General features: G+C 38.1%; 2 protein-coding genes across 2 annotated transcripts; one reads left to right on the top strand and one right to left on the bottom strand.

Moving 5' to 3' along the window:
- LOC109716055 lies at positions 2,163-5,143 on the top strand. The gene is made up of 8 exons (XM_020241336.1): positions 2,163-2,314; positions 2,433-2,522; positions 2,599-2,688; positions 2,775-2,864; positions 2,971-3,003; positions 3,150-3,200; positions 3,289-3,369; positions 4,786-5,143. Exons 1-8 carry the CDS (start codon positions 2,228-2,230, stop codon positions 4,843-4,845), a joined length of 582 nt encoding a protein of 193 aa, XP_020096925.1. The 5' UTR covers positions 2,163-2,227; the 3' UTR covers positions 4,846-5,143.
- LOC109716757 (endonuclease 2) lies at positions 17,859-24,352 on the bottom strand. Its single transcript, XM_020242313.1, has 9 exons — positions 24,154-24,352; positions 22,814-22,988; positions 22,477-22,584; positions 22,305-22,360; positions 22,119-22,202; positions 21,519-21,611; positions 21,028-21,095; positions 19,808-19,881; positions 17,859-18,072 (listed from the first exon to the last, which is right to left on the bottom strand). The coding sequence occupies exons 1-9, from the start codon at positions 24,280-24,282 to the stop codon at positions 17,972-17,974; spliced, it is 888 nt and encodes a 295-aa protein (XP_020097902.1). The 5' UTR covers positions 24,283-24,352; the 3' UTR covers positions 17,859-17,971.

Below are 24,779 nucleotides of genomic sequence, written 5' to 3'. Positions count from 1 at the left end.
TATTTTCCAAATCCCTTCTCCAATCATAGTTGACAACCTAGCTTTTTTTTTAATGAATATTCTATTTAGTAAATTTTCTTATTTCTTTTTATTTTTTTCTTTTTTTTTGAATGTTAGTATAGTATATAATATTAGTAATTACTACAACTTATATTCTCTTTATCTGTAATATAGTATCGTAATTTTTTTATTTTTGTGTGTTTACATGTGAAATTGGTTTGAATTTTAGGTTTTTAATCAGTCAATATAATGACTGAAACAAGTTCTGCCTAAAAAATTTAATAAAGTCTATAAAAAACATATATGTATACAGGTACCCGTATTCGATTTAGATCCGCTCCATATCCGGTCTTGAACGGGTAGTCACTATCTAGACCCGCTTAAATAGAGACCCGATGGGTATATTAATAACTTAAGTATCCAGACTCGGACCCGACCCGAAGTTAAATGGGTAGGGTGTTTTTTTTCCTAACCATTTTTTTTAGGGTACGGGTGTAGTATATCAACTACCTCGATCCGACTCGGTCCACGGACACCTTTAATCTCTAATTTAGATGCAGGTCTGATCTGTTGAAATTTTCTCTCTTTGTGTTTTCTTCAGATTTTGATCAAATGTTCTCTCATAGTAATGTTCTCTTATTGTATCTCGATTTTGTTTTGATCTAAATGTTATGATTGTGCTTATGCATATTTTGATTCCTGTGAGCTCTCTTTGAATACAGTTCTCTTCATTCATTGATCAATGTCTTAAATTGATTTTTTTAGTGTTTACAATATTACATCACTCTCTCTTTTTAATTTATGACAGTTGGACTTACAATTCTGTAATGGCTTCAAGTTTGTCTTCATTATAACTACTTTATTTTATAAGATTTTCAATTAAATATAATTTTTGCAAACTCGTAATTTTTTTTCAAAATAGTTAGCTCAAATTATTTTATATTATAATTTCATTATAATGTTAGAAATTAATATTACTCCTATCCGGTACCTAATTTTATATGTTTGGATAGAGTATATTTTTTTAAAAAAAAATGTTATTGTCCTATTTTAAAATTATTTTCAGGTGCCCAAATCTCTGTAATCTTTAGATTTTTTTTGAATATTAATTATTATATAAACTCTTATTTGTGTAAAAAAAAATTTTTGGTCAAAAGAAGGAAACGTCAAGCGGTGACTACTTTTTTAAGTGAAAGAGAGGAACGCCAAGGAGCCAATAGCAAAGCCTAAGTGATCCTATAATTGTGAATTGGATCGAACTTTCTCATTGTAGGACTTGGTTCTAGTTTGTGTTTATCCTTTATAATAGTTTTCCGGGTTAGATTTGGTTTTTAGGTCTTATCTTACTGGCAATTAATATGTCGAAACAAATTATAAGGTAACGTGAAGGATAATTCCCATGATGAGTCTATTTTGGGTTTATCTGTAATGACAGGTTTTAGGGCTAGTTTAAGCTTTTTTAGGTCTTATCTTGTTAGCAATTAATTTGTCAAAGTAAATTCTAAGGTTACAAAGTGGTCATTTCTTATCCTTAAAGAATCACTCATCACTCCCTTCTTTGCGCCAATCATCCTTTCTTTCTCACTTCTTCTCCCGATTGTGCCATTTGCCGTTCCTACCCTCTGGGCTGTTCGCTTATCGACTCTCACCTTCCTCCGTCATTCTTGGCCCAAAAGCTATAAACTTAGTTGAGAGCAGATGGAAAATTTTCCTTTGCTCTCTCTCAAACAATAGTTGAGAGTTGAGGATTCAAAGTCTAGGCTAGCTAGTCTGTTCAGTTGTATGATTAACGGGTAGATTAGGTTTATGTAGGACCAAAAAGTCAAACTCAAGCTAGATCCCTTATCGTGCACATATTGAAGCTGTATCCAGCATGCTTCTAGTGGAATCGCCAGAGTTTCTAGATTTCTTTATTTACTCTTAGAAAATCAGTTATGCTTCTGAACCGTCCGATACGAGTAGGTTGTACATCAGTATTGATGTGTATCAGACACTGCATGGCACACAAATTTAAGCATTGATGTGTATCAGACACTGCATGGCACACAAATTTAAGTATCCGCGCATTGTCTTGTGCGGGTTATATTGTTGACTTCTTATTCGTTTTCCATTATCAGTTCATTAGGCATCATTTCTTTTTTGTACCATTCTATGTAACATGCCTTGGCTTTCTCATCATTCTCTCTTTGTCGTGCAGAACTTATGGAATACGGATTATTTTGAAAGAATGCTGCAAAATTGTGAAGAACAGAAAAATTATGAAGAACAGCGGTTGTATCTTAAATTTTACGTACAACTCTCCAAAGAAGTAAAGGTGCACTTAGATGTTGTTCAAAGTTGCTTGCAGATGATCATTAGTAATTGAAAATATTGTTGTTGACTGGTTAATGTATGTCGTAATATGCTGTATCGTTTGATCTTCTTTGGTTCAGGAGGGTGAAAGCTGGAAAGATGTCTGTAAACGGCTAGCAGTGGGAGTGGAGGGAGATTTGTCTGCATTTAAAAAAGAAATGGCGATAGTCGTAAGATTCTTGCTGTTGAATCCTGACAATCACTTCAATTGCAGTAGACAATGGGTGCTGACCTCAGTCATTGCAGGATTATTTTGCGAATCGAATTGAAGAAGTCAGAGTGAAGGAAAGATATGAACTGTTTTGTCATATTTTAGATGAGGTCATCATGAACAAGGTACATTTTTTAAAATTCTTCTGATGTTTGAAAGTTTGTTTCTTTGGTTGTATTCATAATTCTTCCTTTAACTGCTGTTGCTGAAGGATTTTGCTACTGTGGTTGCTAAAATCATAGAGGACAACCTGTATCCTGACCTTCATGATGAAATCAGAAAATGCCAAAAAAAATCGTTTGTATGTCCGCTCTTTGTGCTTTGGTCTGCTGCTACTTTTATCGACCATTTCTATGGTCATTTACAAGTTGTTCGACTAACATGAATGCCTGTTTGGTTTTCTTTAGGTCATGGACCTTAAACAGCGCTGTCAATATGGGGTGAGTTCATAAATAAAGTTTGCATTTGTTGAAATTTGTTATGATTCATCATATGTAATTGTTCCACTCTGTCTGCCCTCAAAAAAATCCCTGCTTATACTAATAACAATTCTTTGGTTGTTATTAACCTTTGATGACCTTGACAGATGCACATCGATGAGGCGCGCGAGCACATTAAGACGGCTTTCTTCGAAACGGTAATTTTATTTTGAGCTGTTTTGAAATCACACTGGTAATATGTTTATTTCGTGTCTCTATCGCTTCCTAACTCTGGTGTATTTTCAGTGGAAAATAAAGTACGACAGCATGGCTAGGTATTTCGTGCTTAAGATGCTGATAGCAGACAAACTCCGCATTCTTCCCGAGGTAAGGTTTATGTCGTAAGACTAGAATACTTAAGAATATTTGGATCTTTCAATACTTCTCAAAATAGAGTTTCTTAATTGATGATCAGACATAAATTTTGATACTATTAGGTAAATGAGGCTATATACTTCTGTGCTATTTCCGTCATTGGGGCATCCAAGTTGACGATCGATACTATTAAATATAATGTAGGGTATTTGAGTTTTTTATATTTTACGTTTTGTAAATTTTTGATATCATTTGCCTAGTCTTCAAGTTGTTCAAAAATTGACAATTTTTAATGAGTAATATAAGATGACGTTGATACTGCTTGATCACTTGGTAAATGATGTCCTAAAATCATGAAATTTGGTTTTGAGGATATTTTAATATCTTAGATCTTTCCTAATGGAGTCGATCGATAACATAGACATTCTATCGTCGGAAAAGACATGGAAAGTAAACGGTTCCGTTTATTTCTAGAGGGACTCTCTCTCTCTTTCTCTATATGTGGAGATAAAGAGATAATAGAGCTACTATAAACTTATGAGTATGGAAGATTTCGTATTGATAAGTTGTTTTTGATTATACAGTTTCCGAATCAACGATCATACCGTTAAACCCGATTTAGATCATTTTAAATTTTTGAAAAATGAATTTCGTAATTTTTCGAAACTATAATAAAGTCCATCCAGAGAGCATAAAATGGATGGTCCAAATCAAATGATCTCCTCTATTTTGATTCTTTCACACTGTTAAACTCATACCGGCCATTGAAAATTGCCAATTTTGAGATCTTTTGATCGCAAGGTAAATAATATTGAAAAATTATAAAATTTGGTTTCTAAAAGTTTGAAATGTCCTAAATCATGTTTAATGGTATGAATCGTCGGTTCGGAAGCTCTATCTTAGAAAATAATTTACGAGTACGAAGACGATTATACTCATAGGAGTATAGTAGCTAGATATATATACATACACACGCACACACACACACACATATATATATAGCCAGGCTGGAATACTATTGATAGCAAAAGGTTCTTTTTGTTATCAAGTTTTTAACCATTAGATGAGAAATTGTAGGGTTAGAATGATATTAGTTTCTTAGGGTTGAGTGGTCTCCACTGAGTTATAATATTTAATTCAATGATTAGAAATGATGAAAGATGATCCAAAAGTTAAAAACTTGATAGCAAAAAAGGCCTTTTGCTATCAATAGTATTCTAGCCCAACTTTCTCTCTCTCTCTCTCTCTCTCTCTATATATATATATATATAGAGTTCGGCTTGTATGCTTTTAAAAGCATAATGGCCTTCCTGTTATCCAGTCGTTTGTGATGCTAGGGCTTCCTGTTATCAAGAGTATTTATAGTATTTTTCTACTTGGTTGATCATAGTTATATGAGATTCTGACTAAATTTCTTCTTAATTCTAGGTGCTACAAGGTTTACCAGAAGAGTTGAACTTTACCCTGGAGAATGTCAGCCACATCTGAGAAGAATAGCTTTTCCATTGTTGGTGCTTGTCCAACTTAGATGGCATTAAATATACGACCGCAGAATGGTCTTTTGTTGCAGAAGCCAGTGGTAGTTTTATGTTGCTCGCTCTTTAATGGTGATGTGATTACTCCAGTTATCTAGTCCTTATTTTTTACTTGTACTGTTTGTTTGGTGGGTTGTATGAGCATATTTGAACATTCTTGATAATCTGCATCTGCATGGCTGGTTAGGTCATGTGGGAAAAATACTGGGATGGAGTTATAATGATATAATTGTGTGTCAGTGAGTTGAAAATACTGGTGCATGAAACTCACTTGGAACGGTAGTTCTACGTAGCGTTATGCAGAAGGTTTGGACCAAAAATTTGAGTGCTTAGTTGGATCCTTTTTCTGGATTATATTTGCTTTATTTAATGGTCATCGGTTATTGCGCACGTCCAATGCTCATCACAAATAATTTATAAAAAAATTTAATTTTATAAAGTTTAAATCTTAATTCCCACTTTTGATGATTGTTTAAATATTTATTTTGAAAATATAAAATAATAAATGCGCCGAAAATTATACCTTGGTGTAAATTTATTTGAATGAGATTTTAGTAACGATGTGTTAATTGATGAAAGATGATTTTCAATAATCAATAATAATAATAATATATGAAAAAGTCAGATCAATTAGAAATTATAAAAAATTGAAATATGCACTTATTACCATTCATAACTAATTGCTGAAAGTAAACTTAAGATACATATTCGTCCAAATTATTGGATAATGTTTCAGACATTAAAAAAATTCATCCACTATAATTGTTATATAATTTAAAATAATTGCCACCAAAGTACAATTAGATAATAAGTAATAGTGACTGTTTGATAATCGCCGTTATTAAATTGCCACTAAAAGACAATTTTGTTGTAGTGGGAATGCAACAGCGATAGTAGCTCCGTTGATAGTAGTGACATTGTTCATGCTGTTGGTAGGTATTCCTTGCCTTCGTAGGACGCACTTGTTCCTCGCACCTCTTCCTTCTCTTCTGCCCTAGCTTAATCCACCTCTCATAGTGTATATCCCAACAAAATTATCTAGATGCTTTTATAATGTTCTTTTAATATTGAATCAAAAGACCGGATCATCAATCCCTTTTCAATCATTTTTGCATCGAGCGCCACAATGATGCTAAATCCTGGATCTGGTGTGAATACAGAAATGGATATGTTGTGAATAGCGAAAATAGATCACCAAATGAAGAGTTCTAACACGCGTAGCAGTAAGGTTGAGCATGTCTATGCATAGAGCAGCAGATATGATTAGATAAAAAACAATCCATGAAATTGCAAGCCTGAGAATTATATGTTTGAGGGAGATACTCATAAAGAACCAAAAAGTCGAGAATATTTGGACTATGTTGAGTGAAATCATGCCAAGAAGCTTTGTTATTAATTATTTAGTTTAAAACCTGCAGAAAAACCCACTGACAATATCAGAGCAAGTTAAGAGGAAGTAAAGAGAGAGTTTAGGATGGACGTAGGAGACCTAGGTTGGCAACCATAGGATTATAGGTGCGTAAGAGAGACGTGAATCTATATCTGTGGCGGAAGTTAATTGATTGGGTCGATGTTGACGATATGTCTCTAGTTGGTGATAGAGACAGATTCAAGTAGTATGCATTCTTGATTCGAAGTGGTGGTGTTGGCGGCCCACAACACGACACTAAGGGTCTAGAATGAGTACACTTGTGTACTTCCGCCTGATTTCAGCCTTAAGTCGTTTTGTCTCGTAATTGCGACAAGGTTGATGGTTAAGATGATTAACCAAGTTGTTGCGTTGCAGGAACTAATGTCCCCAAGACGCTACACGCGTAGATCCGTTTTGGCACCACCTTCTGAGGTGCCTGAGCAGTTGGGATCTGACAAAATGCGAGAGTTGCGCGCAGAGATTGCAACGATGGTCGGCACGATGTAGCGCTAGGGAGACCAAATCGCGAAGCTGCAGGAGTTGGTGGCGCAGCAGGCGTCGGCTCAAGCGGATGTTGAGCGACCTGCGCCCTCGGCTGATGCGCCTGGCGTGACGGAGGGTATGGCCACTGCGGCTGTGCCAGTAGCAACGAGACCCGCACCGAAAACTATAGCCACGGGTTCGGAAAGTTCAAATCCCGATGATGCGGCGTTGGAAGCAGAGAAGGAGCGCGCGCTTGCGGCTCTTATGAGGTTCCACAAGTTCGATCCGCCGATCCTCAACAGAGAGAAGGTCAAGCCTTGGATGGTCGAGGTGTGGGTGGATTCAATGGAGACCTTGTTTGAGGACCTCTACACACTGGAGAGGGACAAGGTTCACCTCGCCACTTGGTGTTTAGAGCGGACGGCTAAGGTGTGGTGGAAGCGGATCGAGAGAGATCGGTCTGCCGACCTTCCGCCGTTGACGTGGGAGGAGTTTAGGGGATTGTTGTACACGAACTACTTCCTCGACAGCGAGAAGAAGAGGCTCCAGGAGCAGTTCAGGAAGGTGAAGCAAGGTAACCGCTCAGGGCGGAGTATGAGCGGGAGTTCTCTCACATCATCGACTGCGTCCCCAACGTAGTGCGGGACGATAGGGATTGAGCCGACTGGTTCGAGTNAGCAGTTCAGGAAGGTGAAGCAAGGTAACCGCTCAGGGCGGAGTATGAGCGGGAGTTCTCTCACATCATCGACTGCGTCCCCAACGTAGTGCGGGACGATAGGGATCGAACCGATTGGTTCGAGCGAGGACTCCGGACTGATATCTACTGGGCGGTGCACATCCTGAAGCTCACTACCTTCACGGAGGTGCTCGACAGAGCATTGTGGGCGGAGTAAGGAAACGCTCACATCCGGGAGGATCGTGAGGCGTCCAAGAAGGACGGAGGCAGGAAACAGACTCAAGGTGGTTCGGGAGCTCAGTCAAAGTCGAGGAAGCCCCCGAAGTATCCACAAACCCAGTCCAAGAGCCGTCGGCCGCAGCGGTGTACTATTTGTGGCGGGAACCACGAGCCGAGAACTTGTGATCAACAGGAGGCGAAGTGCTTCGCATGTAGGCAAGCGGGACACATTAGCACTACTGCCCAGTGAGGGCTTCGCCTACCCCGTCGGTTGCATCGGCTCCGGCGTCTCCGGCACGTTATGGAGGAGTTCCACCTGCTGCTGCATCGGCTGGACGTGCAATGATGCCGCGTCAACCTGAGGCGACTAGATCGGCTCCGAGCGGACGGGTGTTCTCCGCTCAGACCCAAGCCGAGGAACATGATGAGGCCGAGGATCGCCATGTGCTTGCAGGTATGGTTTTGATTAACAGAGTTCGCTCCAGGGCTATATTTGATACAGGTGCTACTCATTTATTTATCAGTAGGCCATTTGCACAAATGCATGGTATAGAGTTCCAGCATAGTAAAAGCACTTGGTGAGTATCGGGCCCTGAGCGTGATTTTCTCATCCGTAAGGAGTGTCTAGCATGACCGGTTCAAGTAGGCGATTGGATAATGCCAATCCATATGTTGGTGCTCAAGAGGTTGAAGGAGTTCGACATTATATTGGGCATGGACTGGCTCTCGAAGTACTATGCGTCAATCGACTGCAAGAGTAAGGTGATAACGTTTTGTGAGCCAGGACAAGAAGGGTTTGTTTATAAGCCTTGTACGTAAAAGCTCGCGCTTTGCCGCAATGGTGTCGGCGACGAGGGCGAGGAAATTAGTTAACAGCAGTTGTGCGATTTATTTGGCGACTGTTGTGGAGGTCGAGAGGACGACTCCAACGCTTGAGGAGCTATCCGTGGTTCGGGAGTTCCCGGATGTGTTTCCCCCAGAATTACCAGGGATGCAGCCAGACCGGAAGATCGAGTTCGTGATAGACTTGGTCCCAGGGACTGCGCCTATCTCGAAAGCTCCATATCGAATGGTGCCGGCGGAATTGAAGGAGTTGAGGGCTCAATTATTGGATCTCTTTTGATAGGGAGTTTATCCGGCCAGGTGTATCGCCATAGGGAACGCCGGTCCTATCCGTACGAAAGAATAATAGATCGTTTCGACTCTGCGTGGACTATCATGAGTTGAACAAGGTCACGATCAAGAATAAGTGCCCGTTGCCCCGGATTGATGATATGTTTGATCAGTTGCAAGGGTCACGAGTGTATTCAAAAATAGACCTCCAGTCCGGCTATCATCAGCTTAAGATTAAGCCGGAGGATGTGCAGAAGACCGCGTTTCGCACACGGTATGGACGCTACGAATTCATGGTCATGCAGTTTGGGCTTACTAACGCCCCGCCAGCGTTTATTGATTTGATGAACCGTGTCTTCAGAGAGTACTTGGACCGATTTGTCGTGGTCTTCATAGACAACATTTTGGTCTACTCGCGTAGCGACGAAGAGCATGCGGAACACTTAAGGATAGTGCTTCAAGTCCTTCGGGAGGAGAAGCTATATGCCAAGTTGAAGAAATGCGACTTTTGGCTCCGAGAGGTTGCATTTTTTGGACATGTCATTTCCGAGAGTGAAGTTTCCGTTGATCCGCGAAAAGTGGAGGCGAGCAAGGATTGGCCTCGCCCGACTAACATCACGGAGGTTCGAAGCTTCGTAGGCTTGGCGAGCTACTATAGACGGTTTGTGGAGGGATTCTCAAGGATCGTGATTCTATTTACCCGTCTGACTCAGAAAAGCACTAAGTTTGTCTGGAGCGACGAGTACGATCGGAGTTTCCAAGAGTTGAAGGATAGACTAACTTCAACTCTGGTGCTCGCCTTACCGGTGCAAGGTGAAGACTTTGTGGTATTTAGCGACGCATCTCATTCGGGTTTGGGGTGTGTTTTGATGTAGGGCGGGAAGGTAATCGCTTATGCGTCCCGTCAGTTGAAGAGCTATGAGAAGAACTACGCTGTCCACGATTTGGAGTTGGCCGCAGTAGTGTTTGCTCTCAAGTTATGAAGGTACTACTTATATGGCGCGCATTGTGAAATATACACGGTCCACAAAAGTCTGAAATACCTGTTTACACAGAAGGAGCTCAACATGCGACAGCGGCGGTGGTTGGAATTACTAAAGGATTTTGATGTTACAATCCTATACCACCCCGGAAAGGTGAATGCGGTGGCAGATGCGCTTAGTAGAAAATCAGTAGAGAATCTTGCTATGTTGGTCACGCATTAGGAGTCGCTGTGGAGAGAAATAGAGCAGATAGATCTTGAGGTAGTAGCTCCGGAGATCCCGTCTATGCTTACGGCTCTTGTAGTCCAACCGACCTTGTTGGAGAGGATTAAGAGTTTGCAACCCGCGGATCCTAGTCTCCAAAAGGTGCGGCGAGACATCGAGAGTGGGCATGGCGGAGATTTCAGTGTAGATGCTGACGGTGCGCTCCGGTTTCGAAACCGGTGGTGCGTGCCAGAAAACGAGGAAGTCCGAAAGTTGATTTTGCAAGAAGCACATCAGACTCCCTATAGTATTCACCCAGGCGGCACCAAGATGTACCGTGATCTGAAGATGCAGTATTGGTGGCCGGGTATGAAAGCGGATATCGGGCGCTATGTGGCACAGTGCCTAGTATGCCAACAGGTTAAGGCGGAGCGCCGATTTCCAGCGGGAAAGCTCTAAAGTTTACCTATCCCTGTTTGAAAATGGGAGGATATCGCTATGACTTCGTGGTCGGATTGCCCCATTCGACGGGTGGCCACGATGCGATCTGGGTGATCGTGGATCGTATAACCAAGCTGGCAAACTTCCTACCGATCCACACTACCTGGTCAGGTGACAGGTTGGCGCAGGTATATCTCGACGAGATCGTGAGGATGCACAGGGTTCCAAGGTCGATCGTGTAGGATCGAGAACCCTGTTTTACTTCGCATTTCTGGAAAAGCCTGCAGGAAGCTTTTGGCACACGGCTCGATTTCAGCACCGCATTTCATCCTCAGATAGATGGACAGTCGGAAAAGACTATACAGATTCTGGAGGATATGTTGCGGGCGTGTGTCATTGACTACAAGGGTAGTTAGGTAAGCCACTTACCGATGGCCCAGTTCGCCTACAACAACAGTTACTAAGCTAGCATTAGGATGGCACCGTTCGAAGTCCTTTACGGGCGGAATTACCGATCTCCTATATGTTGGAGTGATGTGGGTGAACGCGCGGCATTGGGCCCTGATGTATTGTGGGAGGCGGAAGAGAAGGTCCGTCTTGCTCGCGAGAGATTGCTCACAGCACAATCCAGACAGAAAAGCTATTATGATAAGCGTCGTAGAGATTTGGAGTTCGTGGTGGGCGACCGCGTCTTCTTGAAAGTTTCGCCTATGAGGGGCGTGAAGCGCTTTGGAGTGCGGGGAAAGTTGAGTCCCCGATATATCGGACTATATGAAGTGTTGGAACGTGTGGAAGCAGTAGCGTACTGACTCGCAAAGCCACCGAAGCTCGCGGATGTGCATAACATATTCCATGTCTCCAACCTTCGCAAATATATCTCCAACCCTGAGCATACTATGTATTATGAGCCGCCGGATTTGCAAGAGGACTTGAGTTATGAAGAGTTTCCGGCGATGAGTATTGCTCGAGAAGTGCGAAAACTGAGAAATCGTGAGATTCCCTATGTCAAGATTCGTTAGACCAATCACGATGATCGTGAGGCTACGTGGGAACTCGAGGAAGCGATGAAAGTGGATTATCCTCACCTTTTTAGAGAAATGCATTGAGGTATAAGTTATTAAGTTATTGAATTCGTTTCGAGGACGAAACTCCTTTTTAGGAGGGAAGGATGTAAGGAAGTGAATTCTCAAACCCGAGAGTTGGACTTCGCTCAGAATCGACTAATTGTCGAGTGGGTATGCTTCGGAAAAGCCGAAGAAGTCAAAAACCCAAAAAGTGCATTGCAACGGACCCGCGAGAGCAAGTTGTGCAAAAATCTGCACTTGTGCAGATTTGCTTTCGAGGATCGGTCCCTGGTGAGAGGGACCGGTTCCCGTAGGCATGGGGTGCGCAGAGAAGTCTCTGCGCACAAGAATTGCTCTCGGGGACCGGTCCCTGGCGGGAGAGGACGGTCCCCGTACACGTGTAGGGCAGAGTAGAGGGCTCTGTGCGCCAGACTGCTCTTTGGGACCGGTCACCGGCGAGAGGGACCGGTTCCCGTACGCGTGGTAAGAGGGCAGCAGAGCTTTGCTCGCAGAGTTGCTCTCGAGGACCGGTCCTCCCGTAGAGGGACCGGTCCTCGCACACAAAAATTGCCCAGTCTGGGCAGGGCAAGAGAAGCAAAGTTGAGAGGGCTATGGGGATATTGTTACATGAGAGAGGCTAAAAGAGGGATTTTTCCCTCTTATTTCTCTCATTCTCCCTCTCACACTCACACATTCTCTCCCTCTTTCTCTCTCTAGAAGGAAAAGAAGGAGAGGAAGGAAGAGAAGAAGAAGAAGAAGGAAAGGAAGGAGAAGAAGAGCTAGAGGAGAGCCATCATCTTCTCCATCTTCTTCCTCACCTTGGGAATTTGTAGAGGTAAGCTCTTAACCCCTCTCATGGTAGATGGGATAGGGTTTGCTTTAACCTCTTGGAACCTAGCTAGATGGACTCTAGTGGATCTTTAGAAGTGGATAAACCCATTAAATGCTAGAGTAATTGCTTGTTTGAAGCTATTGCAATATTGGGGCTTCTAGGACATCCAAAAGAGGGTTTTTGGAAATAGAGGGATTTGATCTAAGTTGATGTCTCTCTAACCTAATTGCTAGGTCTATGAACGCAACGGTGTGCTCGGTTCGGCGAGACGACGAGCGTACGCGGAAGAATTGAAGAAATAGCCCGTTGAGGTATAGATTGCTGTAGCTTGCGGCGAAAGCTCCCAAAAATCTTGGGAAAGGAATTGTAGCTTCAAGACATCACCAGAAAGGTGGAGGGTGTCCATCCCGAAGCAACTGAGCTTCTTTTTATGTCTAAGTTCTAAGTTGATCATATTCATATATATATATATATATATATATATATATATATATATATATATATATATATATATATGTGTGTGTGTGTGTGTGTGTGTGTGTGTGTGTGTGTTATGCATGATAGGATTGGTAGATAGTTGCAATTCTAATTCCTTGCATCATTTCTTAGTAGTGTAGAATTGTGGGCTCGACACATGGACTAGGGACGCATGAGGATTGGGTCTTGTGACATGGAATCCTATAGTAGCATAACGAGATGAATTTGGACATATGTTAGCCTAGAGGAGTGGCATGGAACTAGTGTAATAGAAACACTAAACATGAACGAGTGGCATGTCAACTAGTTTGAAAATATTACTACAATGACTGAACAAGTGGCATCGAGTTTAGTATAGTAAACATGACATGATTCTAGGGATAGTAGAACTTCCGGCATTTGATTATGCATTGTGCAGCAGAGGCATATTGACCCTGATAGATAGGGTATCCTCTTGTGAGGATTGGATCGTACTCACTAGTCTGTTTTCGCTTGTCGATGGTCGCTCTACCGAAGGAGTGGTCTCCGTAGTACTTCACATAGGGGCAGACGTAGTTGTCCCGCAGACGGTCTCGGTGTGCCAGTGCAACCTCTCCTCACTTATGAAATTGAGAGTGAGTCGAGGGTGCAACCTTTGGATTGGCCAAATAGATTGGGTAATGAACATGAATGGCATAGTAGAATTGCATTCATACCTTGAGTAGATATAGTGTATGTTGGAAGATTACATTGCTATGTTGCATATATATACTCTTGACATCATATTAGCATGATAGAAGACTTGTTGCATAATGATTGCATTCATTATCATTGTCATTGAAGGCATGGTAAAATAGTTGCAGTTCATTTCTATCTATCTATCTATCTGCTTATGCCTGCTTAGACCTAGTGGGAAGATCGGCGGAGTCGGCGGCCGAACCCAATGAGAACTATATTTATATAGTTCTCACCCCACTTTGTTGTAGGGCCGAGTACCAATGCGCCGGGCGAGGACCGTGGCAAGGACATAGCGTGTGACGCCCCAACTTCCCAGGGGGTGACCCATCCTAGGACTACTCCCGTCCTAGCACGCTTAACTCTCTTAACCTCTTGGGCCTCGCCACCACCTAAAATACTTAAGCCGGGTTAAGAGTTTAGCCCTATTATATCTCATATATAGGACTATCTGGGGTCTCACAATCTCCCCTCCTTTAAGCCCTGACGTCCTCGTGAGGCTCAGACTCACAAGTACCAGGCGATGTGAGACTCATCTCGCTAGCCCGTCATCCAGACCCTGGCCCAGCCGAGACTCATATCGCACTTCCGGCTTATAATTGGCTTTGATACCATCTGTGACACCCCAACTTCCCAGGGGGTCACCCATCTTAGGACTACTCCTGTCCTAGCACGCTTAACTCTCTTAACCTCTTGGGCCTTGCCACCATCCAAAATGCTTAAACCGGGTTAAGAGTTTAGCCCTATTATATCTCATATATAGGACTATCTAGGGTCTCACATAGCGCCATGAGTTTAGTTAGTAGCTTTCCTATTTGCATATAGAGTACCCTTGTGTACTAGACGATGTATATTTTGGAATAGACATTGGAGAGCTAAAGATTATTAATTATATTATATTACTTTATATTATTTGTACTTGAATATTATAATAAATTATACTTAAACATTATAATAAATTATTTTTATTATATTGTAACGACCCAGCCCACTAGCAACAATAACTCGTTGGGCCCAGCCAACAGCCCAAAATGCTTAAGCCCAGTTATTATTACTAGTGTCTAAGTCTCATATAAACCCAATGACAACCCCTTTCCCATCCGATGTGGGACTATTGGGATGTCACAGACTCCCCCCGTTAAGGCCCTGACGTCCTCGTCAGTCCTCACACACACAGCCCAAGATCACCACGCTATGTGAGACTCGTCTCGCTAGCCCGTTATCCAGACCCTGGCTCAGCCGAGACTCGCCACACATGTCCAGCTGGTGAACCGGCTCTGATACCAAATGTAACGACCCAGCCCACTAGCAACAATAACTCGTTGGGCCCAGCCAACAGCCCAAAATGCTTAAGCCCAGTTATTATTACTAGTGTCTAAGTCTCATATAAACCCAATGACAACCCCTTTCCCATCCGATGTGGGACTATTGGGATGTCACATATATATTATAATAAATTAGTTTTATAATAAATCATTTTTAGTAAATTGTATTTTATATCAAATTCAACCATCACTTTGTTTTCATTATCCTATATTGTTACATAAAATTAATCAAACATAATTTTAGTTATTTCTAAATATAGTAGTATTGCAAACTAAAAACAATTTTACTTTTATTCCTAATTATTTCGGAATATTAACATATTCTAGGGATTAAAAAGATTTATTCCAAAGTTCACCATCCTTGAACCAAACTAGGCCTTAAGGTTTGGCACTTGTGTGTGTAATATATACTCTGATGTTCCCATATTAGATAGTAAAGAGATTGCTTTGGGGTCTAGATGATTTGGGTTTAAACAAAGGAGTTGTTTGATTGTGCATAGTTATATCTGCGCGCAATTTCAAGGCTAATTTTTATTTTGATGCGTTAGAGTTTAATTGCTACAGTTGCAACTCCATTAAAAGGCTTAACTGTAATAATTGAAACTACGCTTAAATTAGCCGTAGTTACAATTGTAGTATTCGGAAAGAGTAATTTTAAAATAAAAATATACTTACCTCTCTAACAACCTTTTTAATAATTATTTTCTTTTCCTATATATTGCACCCCATATATATAAAAGGAATAAAATGATAAAAAATTGTAAATTGTAACGATCCAGTTCACTAGCAACAATAACTTATTAGGTCCAAACCACCGACCCAAAATATTTAAGTTAAGTTATTATTATTCTTATATGTAATTAAATAAAATATTTATAGATACAAAGCTTTCTGTTGCATTTGAACAAATAAGATACATATAATTATACGAGTAGAGCTACTAGGCTATCGGAAGTATAGAGAATTTGATGCTTCCGACTATTTAGCCCTTAGATCAATCCTTTTGATCATTTGTAACATTAGATTAATATTATTACCCTGCGGAGACCACTCAACCTTAGGGGTACCACTCAATTCTAGGGGGGGACTGCAATCATCCGATTCGAATAATTCTTAATACAAGAATCAAAAAGTCGAAAACATCAAATCCTCTATACTTTTGATAATGTAGTAGTACTATACTAATTATAATTATTGTATTTCTAATTACATGCGTCTTCAACTATAATGAACCAAACCTCCCCTAACTAGTTGCTAGTACTTGCGGGATGAGTCGCTACAACTTGAATATTTGGTTATCCTACAACAGGTAGGGACAAAGGTTTTTTCTTTTTTTTGGTTAAAATATATACCCATCGCCTAAACTTTAACCAATTTTGAAATTGACCATCTTTTTTTTTTTTTTTATTTGATTTACGGTTCCCTCTACTTAGTAGCCATTTTAACTTCTATTAGTAATTTGAAGGATTCCGGTAAAATCAAACGCTTACAAGATATGCATGTGATTTCCGTTTGACTAAAGCAACTCTTGATCGATCGCTTGCATCTTCTGTAGGCGTTTGATTTGATTCCAACGAAATCGATCATCAAAATTGCTAATGGAAGACGGCAAATCAAAAGTTTAGAGAAGTCCAGACTGTTGTATCTTTTACATAGAGTTTGTTTTCTCTTTGCATCGCGACACTTTCTTTCGGCTAGTTTAGATTCATTTGGGCCAATCATAACATTCTGAATGGTAATTGCATGTGTCTGAACGCAAGTGCCATTTGTTCACGTGTGTATGTGTTTGTTTTATCCTATTAAGAAAGTGCGCAAGAAAAGGCGACAATAAAAAGTTTAGAAATAATATCTAATATATTCTTCAAAATGTTAAAAATTTCTTATTTATCTCTGGATGATCAAAATATTTTTATTGAATTTCCCAAATAACTATTTTTCTCTAGGGTTTACTGATGGGATTAAATTTTAGAAGAATATTTGAATATTCAGAAATAAATTAAAAATTTTTTAATAGTCTTGAGTTTCAAGTTATTCTATTGGTCACTTTCTTGGTCAAAATGAACAAGCAATTCCAATAAGAAACACATCAAAAACAACACATGATTGAGATGTTTTGACTCGGAAATCATTTACGTACTAAGACTAAGAGGAAACATTTTTCATTGGGATTTTCATCCTATGATGATGTGGAAAGGATAAAAGGGACACATTAGAAACAATAACCCATGGGTCAAATGAAAAACCAGGTGAGTTCATTGGGTTGAAGCTGAAAATGCAAGAAAGAATCAAAGTCTAACCAACCCTACCACAAAAATCCAACAGATATGAGAAGACCACCAAGTACCAACTAGTCCAACTCTTAAACTTTTTCATACATTTCTATACCTTCCTTGAAAAAAAAAAAAAAAAATCTCATAAGATAATTTTATGATTGTAAGACTGGATTCAAGAGATTAAAACGATTAAGCCCGTTAAAACTAAAATAGTTTTAGAATGAGTGATCCTGTAAAGCAGAGCGTCATGCTTTAGTATTAAATTCAATCATAAATCGAAAATGTAAGATGCGTCTCAACTAAACTACGGTTATACAGCGTACAGAACGGGGCTCAGCTGGCTGTTGTGAGTGAAGTGCGAATTCCCACAAGTCAGCTAAGACTAGCATGTCACATTGTTTAGTTGTAAGTCTCTTATAAACCGAATGACAACCCTATTCCCATCCGATGTGGACAGCCCAAGATTAGACTTAGCCTCTTAATCACCGACTCTGACTTAATCTGTCATTTAGACCCTAGCTCAGCCGAGACTCGCCACACATTTCCAGCTGGTGAACCGGCTCTGATACCAAATGTAACGACCCAGCCCACTAGCAATAATAACTCGTTGGGCCCAACCACTAGCCCAAAATGCTTAAGCCCAGTTATTATTACTAGTGTCTAAGTCTCTTATAAACTCAATGACAATCCCATTCTCATCCGATGTGGGACTATTGGGGTGTCACAGAAAGACAAATTAAAGTTTACCCAAATAAGTGATCACGAACATCGACACATTATGCGACGCAAGGAAAATATCTAAACTTTTGAAAGAGGTTTAAAATTTATTTTGCAACTAAACACAAGCGAAAAGCACGATTAATCTCAGCTTTGTCGGAAAACGCGGTTTAGGGTTGCAGCTAATCGAACTGCAGCTTGACCAAGCCTCAAGTTCACAGCAGGTAATCTGCTCAGGAAATATTCATCTGTAATATGCACCCATGTGCATTTTGAAGAGTTAGTTTCCATTATGAAAATAATAATAATAATAATAATAAAACCGAAATACAGAAAACTCTTCTGTAAATATTTATTTTTTTATTTTAAAAATTTATATTTTATCCACTCAAAATTTTAAGTTAATGGATTTAGTCCTCTTTCTCCCGAGTTTTGTTATAATTCCGTCAATTTTTTATAATTTATATCGAAAATACCTTTAAAATATAAAAATATATTAAAAATATTATTTTTTTCTCTTATAGAACAAGTCAGGGCGATTTAGTTATTTCGCCGTCTCCATTAGCACCGCAACCTCCTGAAAATATTTGTGAAATTTTAAATAGGGAAAATATAGGTTTTTGAAAATAAGGAAAAGTGAAAAAAATAAATATTTATATAGAAATTTTCTATATTTTAGCATAATAATAATAATAATAATAATAATAATAAATTGTAGGGAAAACACCTGTGATGATAGATCTTCAATTAATTTTCTATTTATTGGAACTCTTGTAACTTTTCATTATTTTATTTTCTTATTTTAAGCGCGTAAAAATTAATTTTAACAAAATCCCTGATTTAATCAATAGAAATAACTACAATAGAGTAATGAGGGGTGTAAAATTAATGACCTGTATTTGAGGAGGGCTCTTTAAATTTTCACTAAAAATTACAAGCCGATTAATTTTTATTTTTTATCATAGAAAATAGATAACAATCTCTTTCCAAAAAGTGAAAAAGCAAAATCTTTATTTTTTTACTGCCAAATAAATATTTTGAATGTAAGGATTATAAATATTCAATTTCTATGCCTATTATTTAATATAAAATTTTATTTAAAAAATTAGAAAATAAGGCTAAATTATAAAAAAAATTTTAAAAAAATATTAGCATTTTCACTTTTCCACCATAACTTTCAAAAACTTACATTTTGCCTCCTTAAAATTTCAGAAATATTTTCAGAGATATACGACATTAATAGAAAGGACAAAATGTTCAAATCACCATTACTTCTTCGATAAGGAAAAAAAATAAAATTTTAATATATTTTTATCATTTTTAAGAGAATTTTCGGGATAAATTATTAAAAATGAACAAAATAGCGAAGAAACCCTGATGTAAAGGGTTAAATGTAATAACTTGAAATCTTGAGGGGGTAAAGATAGATTTTTAAAATTTAGAAAGGAAAAATAAAAAACTGTTATTTATAAAAGAGTTTTATGTAATTTAGCAAAAAAAACAAGGGTTAAATGCATGCAGGTCCTTGCAAACATAGTAAATTGCAAGTATATTTCTATAAAATTCAACTTTTATATATTGTCTCTATAAAAATTCTAATGTTTTCAAAAATGCCCATCTTATTTGTTACCGTTAGAGAACTATTTATAGTTTAATAGCAAATAAGTGAAATATCAATTTCTCCATCACAAATATGTCTCTTTAAATGTCACAAAAGTATATATAATATAAGAGGGGTAAAAATATCAAGTTATTTTATAAACTAATCAAGATTAAGTATCTAACTTATGATTAATTAAAATTTTCTAACAGATTCCAATGGTAGTGATACATTTGAAAACACTGGAACTTTTGTAGAGATAATATATAAAAGATGAACTTTGCAGAAATATACTCATAATTTATTATATTTATAGAAAATTGTATGCAATTAACCTAGAAAAGAAATATGAGGATTTAGGTAATAGATCATTTTTCCAGTACCTTTCAACACTGAACCTTCTGTCACATCCTTGTATGCCCAGTCACAAGCTGCAGTGATACTTTCAGATGCACACCTTAATCCCCCCAAAAAAAAAAATCAATTAGTCTTAGTGTTGAGTTATATGGGAAAAATAAATACTTATAGCTCATACTCCCTAAAATCTAGGCCTTCCATAGCATCCTTGGGATGTCCAAGGACTTGATTGAAAAGTTAATAAAACTTTTCGCAACTCTACCGCAACAAAAAATAAAGAATAAAGAAACATACTGTTGTAATCTTTACAAACCCTAATCGAATAGTGTAAGGATTTAAACAACTCTTTTTGCTTTTCGGTTAAAAAAATGATAAGACTAGTTTGTTAATTATAGTCTTTACATGGGCTAAGTTGTAAGATTACAATCCTAATGAGGCCGTAAATCTAGCTGCACTCAAAAATAAAACGTTGGGATCAAAAATAAAAGATTGAGAGAATGTTGGGGACCAGTGGGTAAATTGCACTGCTAGTCCGTGAACTTTCAATCAAGTTTCATTTTGGTACGCAAACTTTTAGATTCGACATTTAAATTTCTAAACTTATAGCAATGTTTTATTTTAATCCCTAAACTTGTAACTATGTTCCGTTCTAGTCCTTATTAATTTCTAAACTTTTGCATTTTTTTATTATAAAATTTTATTTTAAAAAATAAAAAGCATACACAGTTAGGGATGTCAATGGATATGAATACTTGAAATATTATTCAAAGCCAAATCTGAATCCGAACGGAGTAGATTTGTTCGATGCTAAACGGATATAGTTTCACATACGGATATAAAAAATGTAAACATAATTAAGTTGGATTTTGTTTGTATCCGAGCCAAACTGCACCCGAACCCAACCCAAATCCAAATTGATTTAACTCATTACAATATATATATATATGTTTGATGTTGCATTTGAATTTGCACTTTAAAAATTTAGATTTAATACAATATGTTTTGAAATGTGATAAATAGAACTAATTGTTTCGGGTTTGGCTTGAGGTTTCAAATTTTTAGTCGGGTTCAGATTTGGATACGGATTTTTAAAATCCATTGGATTGGGTTTAGATTTCAGGTTTGCAGTTGGGTTCGGGTTCAGGCTTTTGAAAATTCGCCCCGAATCCGTCCGCAGGTACCAAACAACAAATTTTTCTACTCTTAGTTGCTCCTTAGATTGCACTCTAACTGGTAATTGACATACTTATCTGGGCATGTGGTTTTATTGTCACTGCAATCCTCCCATTCCTTAACTTGATTTGACCACTTCCCCTGTAATGAGATTAATAAATAAACCCATCAATCTGTCACAAATCCATGTTGAAACAAATATCAAAACAAATTTGCATGAAACTATATACAAATTTAGCATAGCATCATCATACACATGTATATAATAATTAATGGAGTAGGGATCAAATTACTCACTTTTTACATGAGCTAAAATCTAATTATAGAAGTTTCAAAACGAAGATCTAAACAGTTGAAGATTTTAACACCCTGTTTCCAAAATTCGTAAAAGTTTATAAATATACATGTTGAATGGTTTTTTTTTTTTGTTATCACATTTAATGATTTAGATCTTAATTGTGGGTTTTTCTGATTTGAATTTACACTTATGTAGCTTACACATATGTAATCTGAATCCTACTCTAATTATTGGGTATATATTCACTTAAAAAATTGTTTACTTACTGTTATGTTCTGGTTAATGGCATCAACAAATTCTGCAACATTGGAGTCATAAAATTGCTCTTCTGCTGTCTCAATTATGTTATCATCCCACACCTGCATTGCTTTTTTTTTTCGTTAGTAATTCTTGTACGAAATTAGCGTTACTAGATAAAAGTGCTTCTATAGATACAATCATAGATACTCTTTTGAAAGCCACTAATGCACTGACGATTACTAATAGCGTGCATTAATTGAGTTCATGGATATCGCCAGCATATTAGCGGCACTGGGTGAGCTGCAGAAGGGACCACTTAAGAGGTGCCTAAAGAATACCTCTTTACTAAAATTTGTACGTGTACGTAGTACTCTTAAGTATAGTTTGGAAATGTTATGTTAAAAAAAGAGAGTATTTTAGAGCTCCGTAACTCCAAAAGGAATGAAATGGTGTTGGCGATAAGCATCTTAACAAATGCTTTTCTAGTGCGTGGATGCGCTTGCCACTTTTCTGTAGCATAAAAAAGGCGATACTGAAAAGCACTTTTGGATCTTCTGCATTTCCAAACGAGGCCTAAGATAAGTTTAAAATGCATGGGCTCTTCTAGAAGCATGTTAGGGACTCACATGGTGGAGAACTGTTTTTCTACTGTACCAGTGCACATCAATTGTGTTCCCCCCCTCATCAGAGGTAAAGCCTACATGTAGTGGCTGAAATTTTTTTTAAAAAAAACACACGATCATTAGTTAAAATTATAGAAAAGAAAAATTAACTACAGTGGCAATCAAATTATAACTGTTTTTGTTTTTTACCTGGTGTACGTCCCCTATGAAATGAGAAAGGAAGAGAAGTGCTTCTGTAAGATTATCTACAGCAGCAGCAACAGCAGTTGTTTAAAATGAATGAGCAATCAATTGTGATTCTTGCGAAAATGAAAATTATAAGCAAATTAACAAAAGTTCAGAAATTCATATACAGCATTACATTGGTTTTGAGTGGCAGATTTTCCATAGGTCAGAAGCTGACTGGTGTAATTCTTGATGGCTCCTGAAACACACCTGCCTGCCTCTCCACTGTCATCCTTGCAGTCTCCTGCTCATACACATTCCAGAGTGATGTTTTTTCATTCAAACATGAAATCATATTCCAGATACGGACTTAATTTCTGTTCAACTTGTTACACATCTACGAAAGCAAACAAATAAATCTGGCTTCGTAACAGAAGTGAGATAATCGGTACGTCAATTTTCTGATTACAGTTGTTACAGTAGATGGTGCAGATTTAAACGATGAGACGAATGGTACTGGAATTGCTTCTCACTGTCATAGCTGTAGGTGCAGAGATCATCAGGTGTGTTGATGTAGTGCAGTGCCGACGACCACGGGTATCGGAACTTTACGTGATCTGCCCACGAACAGAGGCTGCTTAGATCGTTCTCGGCGTACGCAGGGAGAAGATCCCTCACAGCATCTGCTGCAGCATTATTCAAATGCGCCTGAGTAATGCAGTGAAACAGAATTAATTGCCACAGTACTTCTCATGCTTTATAATAGTAGTACAAATGTTTAGAATTGTTGCCATTTTTTAAAAATTTGAAAACAAATATTCTATCTCAATGGTAACTTATTTGCTGCTTCTTTTTCTGACTGCGATGCATCGCAAGCTAATCAAAAATGACAAAAATATAAAGAGTCCGTCCGTTGGGGAATCTAATTACGTAAAATTTATGTTTAAAAAAGATATAACATGACCATGATCCCTAAAGAAGCAGAGTTTCTCACACATTATAGAAATATTGTCTCAATTACACAGTTGCTACTGCTACATAAAAGGTATAAATGTAGGGAGATCCCCTCAATTGAGACCTCCTTAACTTTTATTTTATTTTATTTTTTCGGAATCGAGTGATTTTAGCTAGATAAATAAATTAGAAATCTTGCCAAATTGATTGATAACTCTATCAAATTGAACAGTTTAAACTACTTCTATAGTGCATAAAAACCACATTAAATAATACGAATAGCTAAAATGAGCCGTGAAATTTAACAAAATTTTTAACTTAGTTAATTATAAAAACTCGATTTAAACAAAATTAGAAGTTAAATGGATGCCATAAATAATTGAAGAAAAACTACATTTGTGGAGTCCCGAAAGGATTGTAATCTCTACAACTCCTCGTCCAAGGGGTACAAAAGAAGTGTTGGGGGGGCACTTTGAGAGGTTTAAATATGACATGGACTAAATTAAATAAATAAGAATGCAAATGGATCCGGGTCAGCAGAGCTACTGCCCCGGTCCGTCCTCAATGGAGCGGTAAATGGGGGACAAAAATAAAGGAAAAAAAAATCCGTTTGAATCTGCTCCGATCCGCTAAGAAAATGGAGTAGGAGGTGGGGATTCCTTCCTTCCCTTGATTCGCCTAATTCGCTAAATATTCATCAAAATTCGCTTCCCTTTCAATCTTTCATGATTCGTTATAAGAAACGAAGCGGGAGGCCCCTCCCGCCTCTGGATCCGCCCCATTTACATCTCCAAATAAGTAATGAATGATTTTTTTTTTTTTTTTTTTTTTTTTTTTTGAGAAAGCCAAATAATGAACTTTAGATGCTGGAGCATGCACAAATAAATGTGTAAGGGGGAATATGTAATAAAAAAGATACCTGTGCTATTTGGCAAATAATGAGGTGCCCATCTACTCCCCAACCATGGCAAAACCCTAGAAAAGAGAAAAGCTCTATGATGATGATGATGATGATGGTACCTTGTTGAATAACACATTTCTTTTCCATCTATGTTGTGGATGAGAAAATCAAGGAACAAGGAAAGGAGAAGCAGCAGCAACAGCAGCCGCTTAGGGAATATATGTATATATATACATATACATATGCATATAAATAAGAAATTAATAAATTTGCATTGAAAGAGAATTTGGGTGCTTATTTTAGTATATAGTTGTTGATGATTATGGAAAGAAGAATCTACTCAGAAGCGACAGGGAGTACAATTTAATTTACTACCCTGCCGTAATACTTTGCGTTAGCATTCCTATGTTCACATTAATTAAATGCAATATAGCCAGCCCCCCCTTGATGCTACTTTCAATTTCATATGCAGAAGCTCCTAACAAATAAAATAAAAGGATAATTACCTATATACCCCTCAAGACTTTTAAAATATCTTATAGACTAAGTTATAGAAAATCTCTTTATAAATACATATTTTTTCACTTTCTCTTCCTAACTTTCAAAAACCTAGATCCGTCAGGATTCCATCAATATTCTGTCCA

The sequence above is a fragment of the Ananas comosus genome, linkage group 10 (genome assembly GCF_001540865.1).
Source record: "Ananas comosus cultivar F153 linkage group 10, ASM154086v1, whole genome shotgun sequence".
NCBI lineage: Eukaryota > Viridiplantae > Streptophyta > Magnoliopsida > Poales > Bromeliaceae > Ananas > Ananas comosus.
The sequence above is the reverse complement of the archived record's forward strand: the minus strand, read 5'-3'. Positions and strand labels throughout refer to the sequence as shown.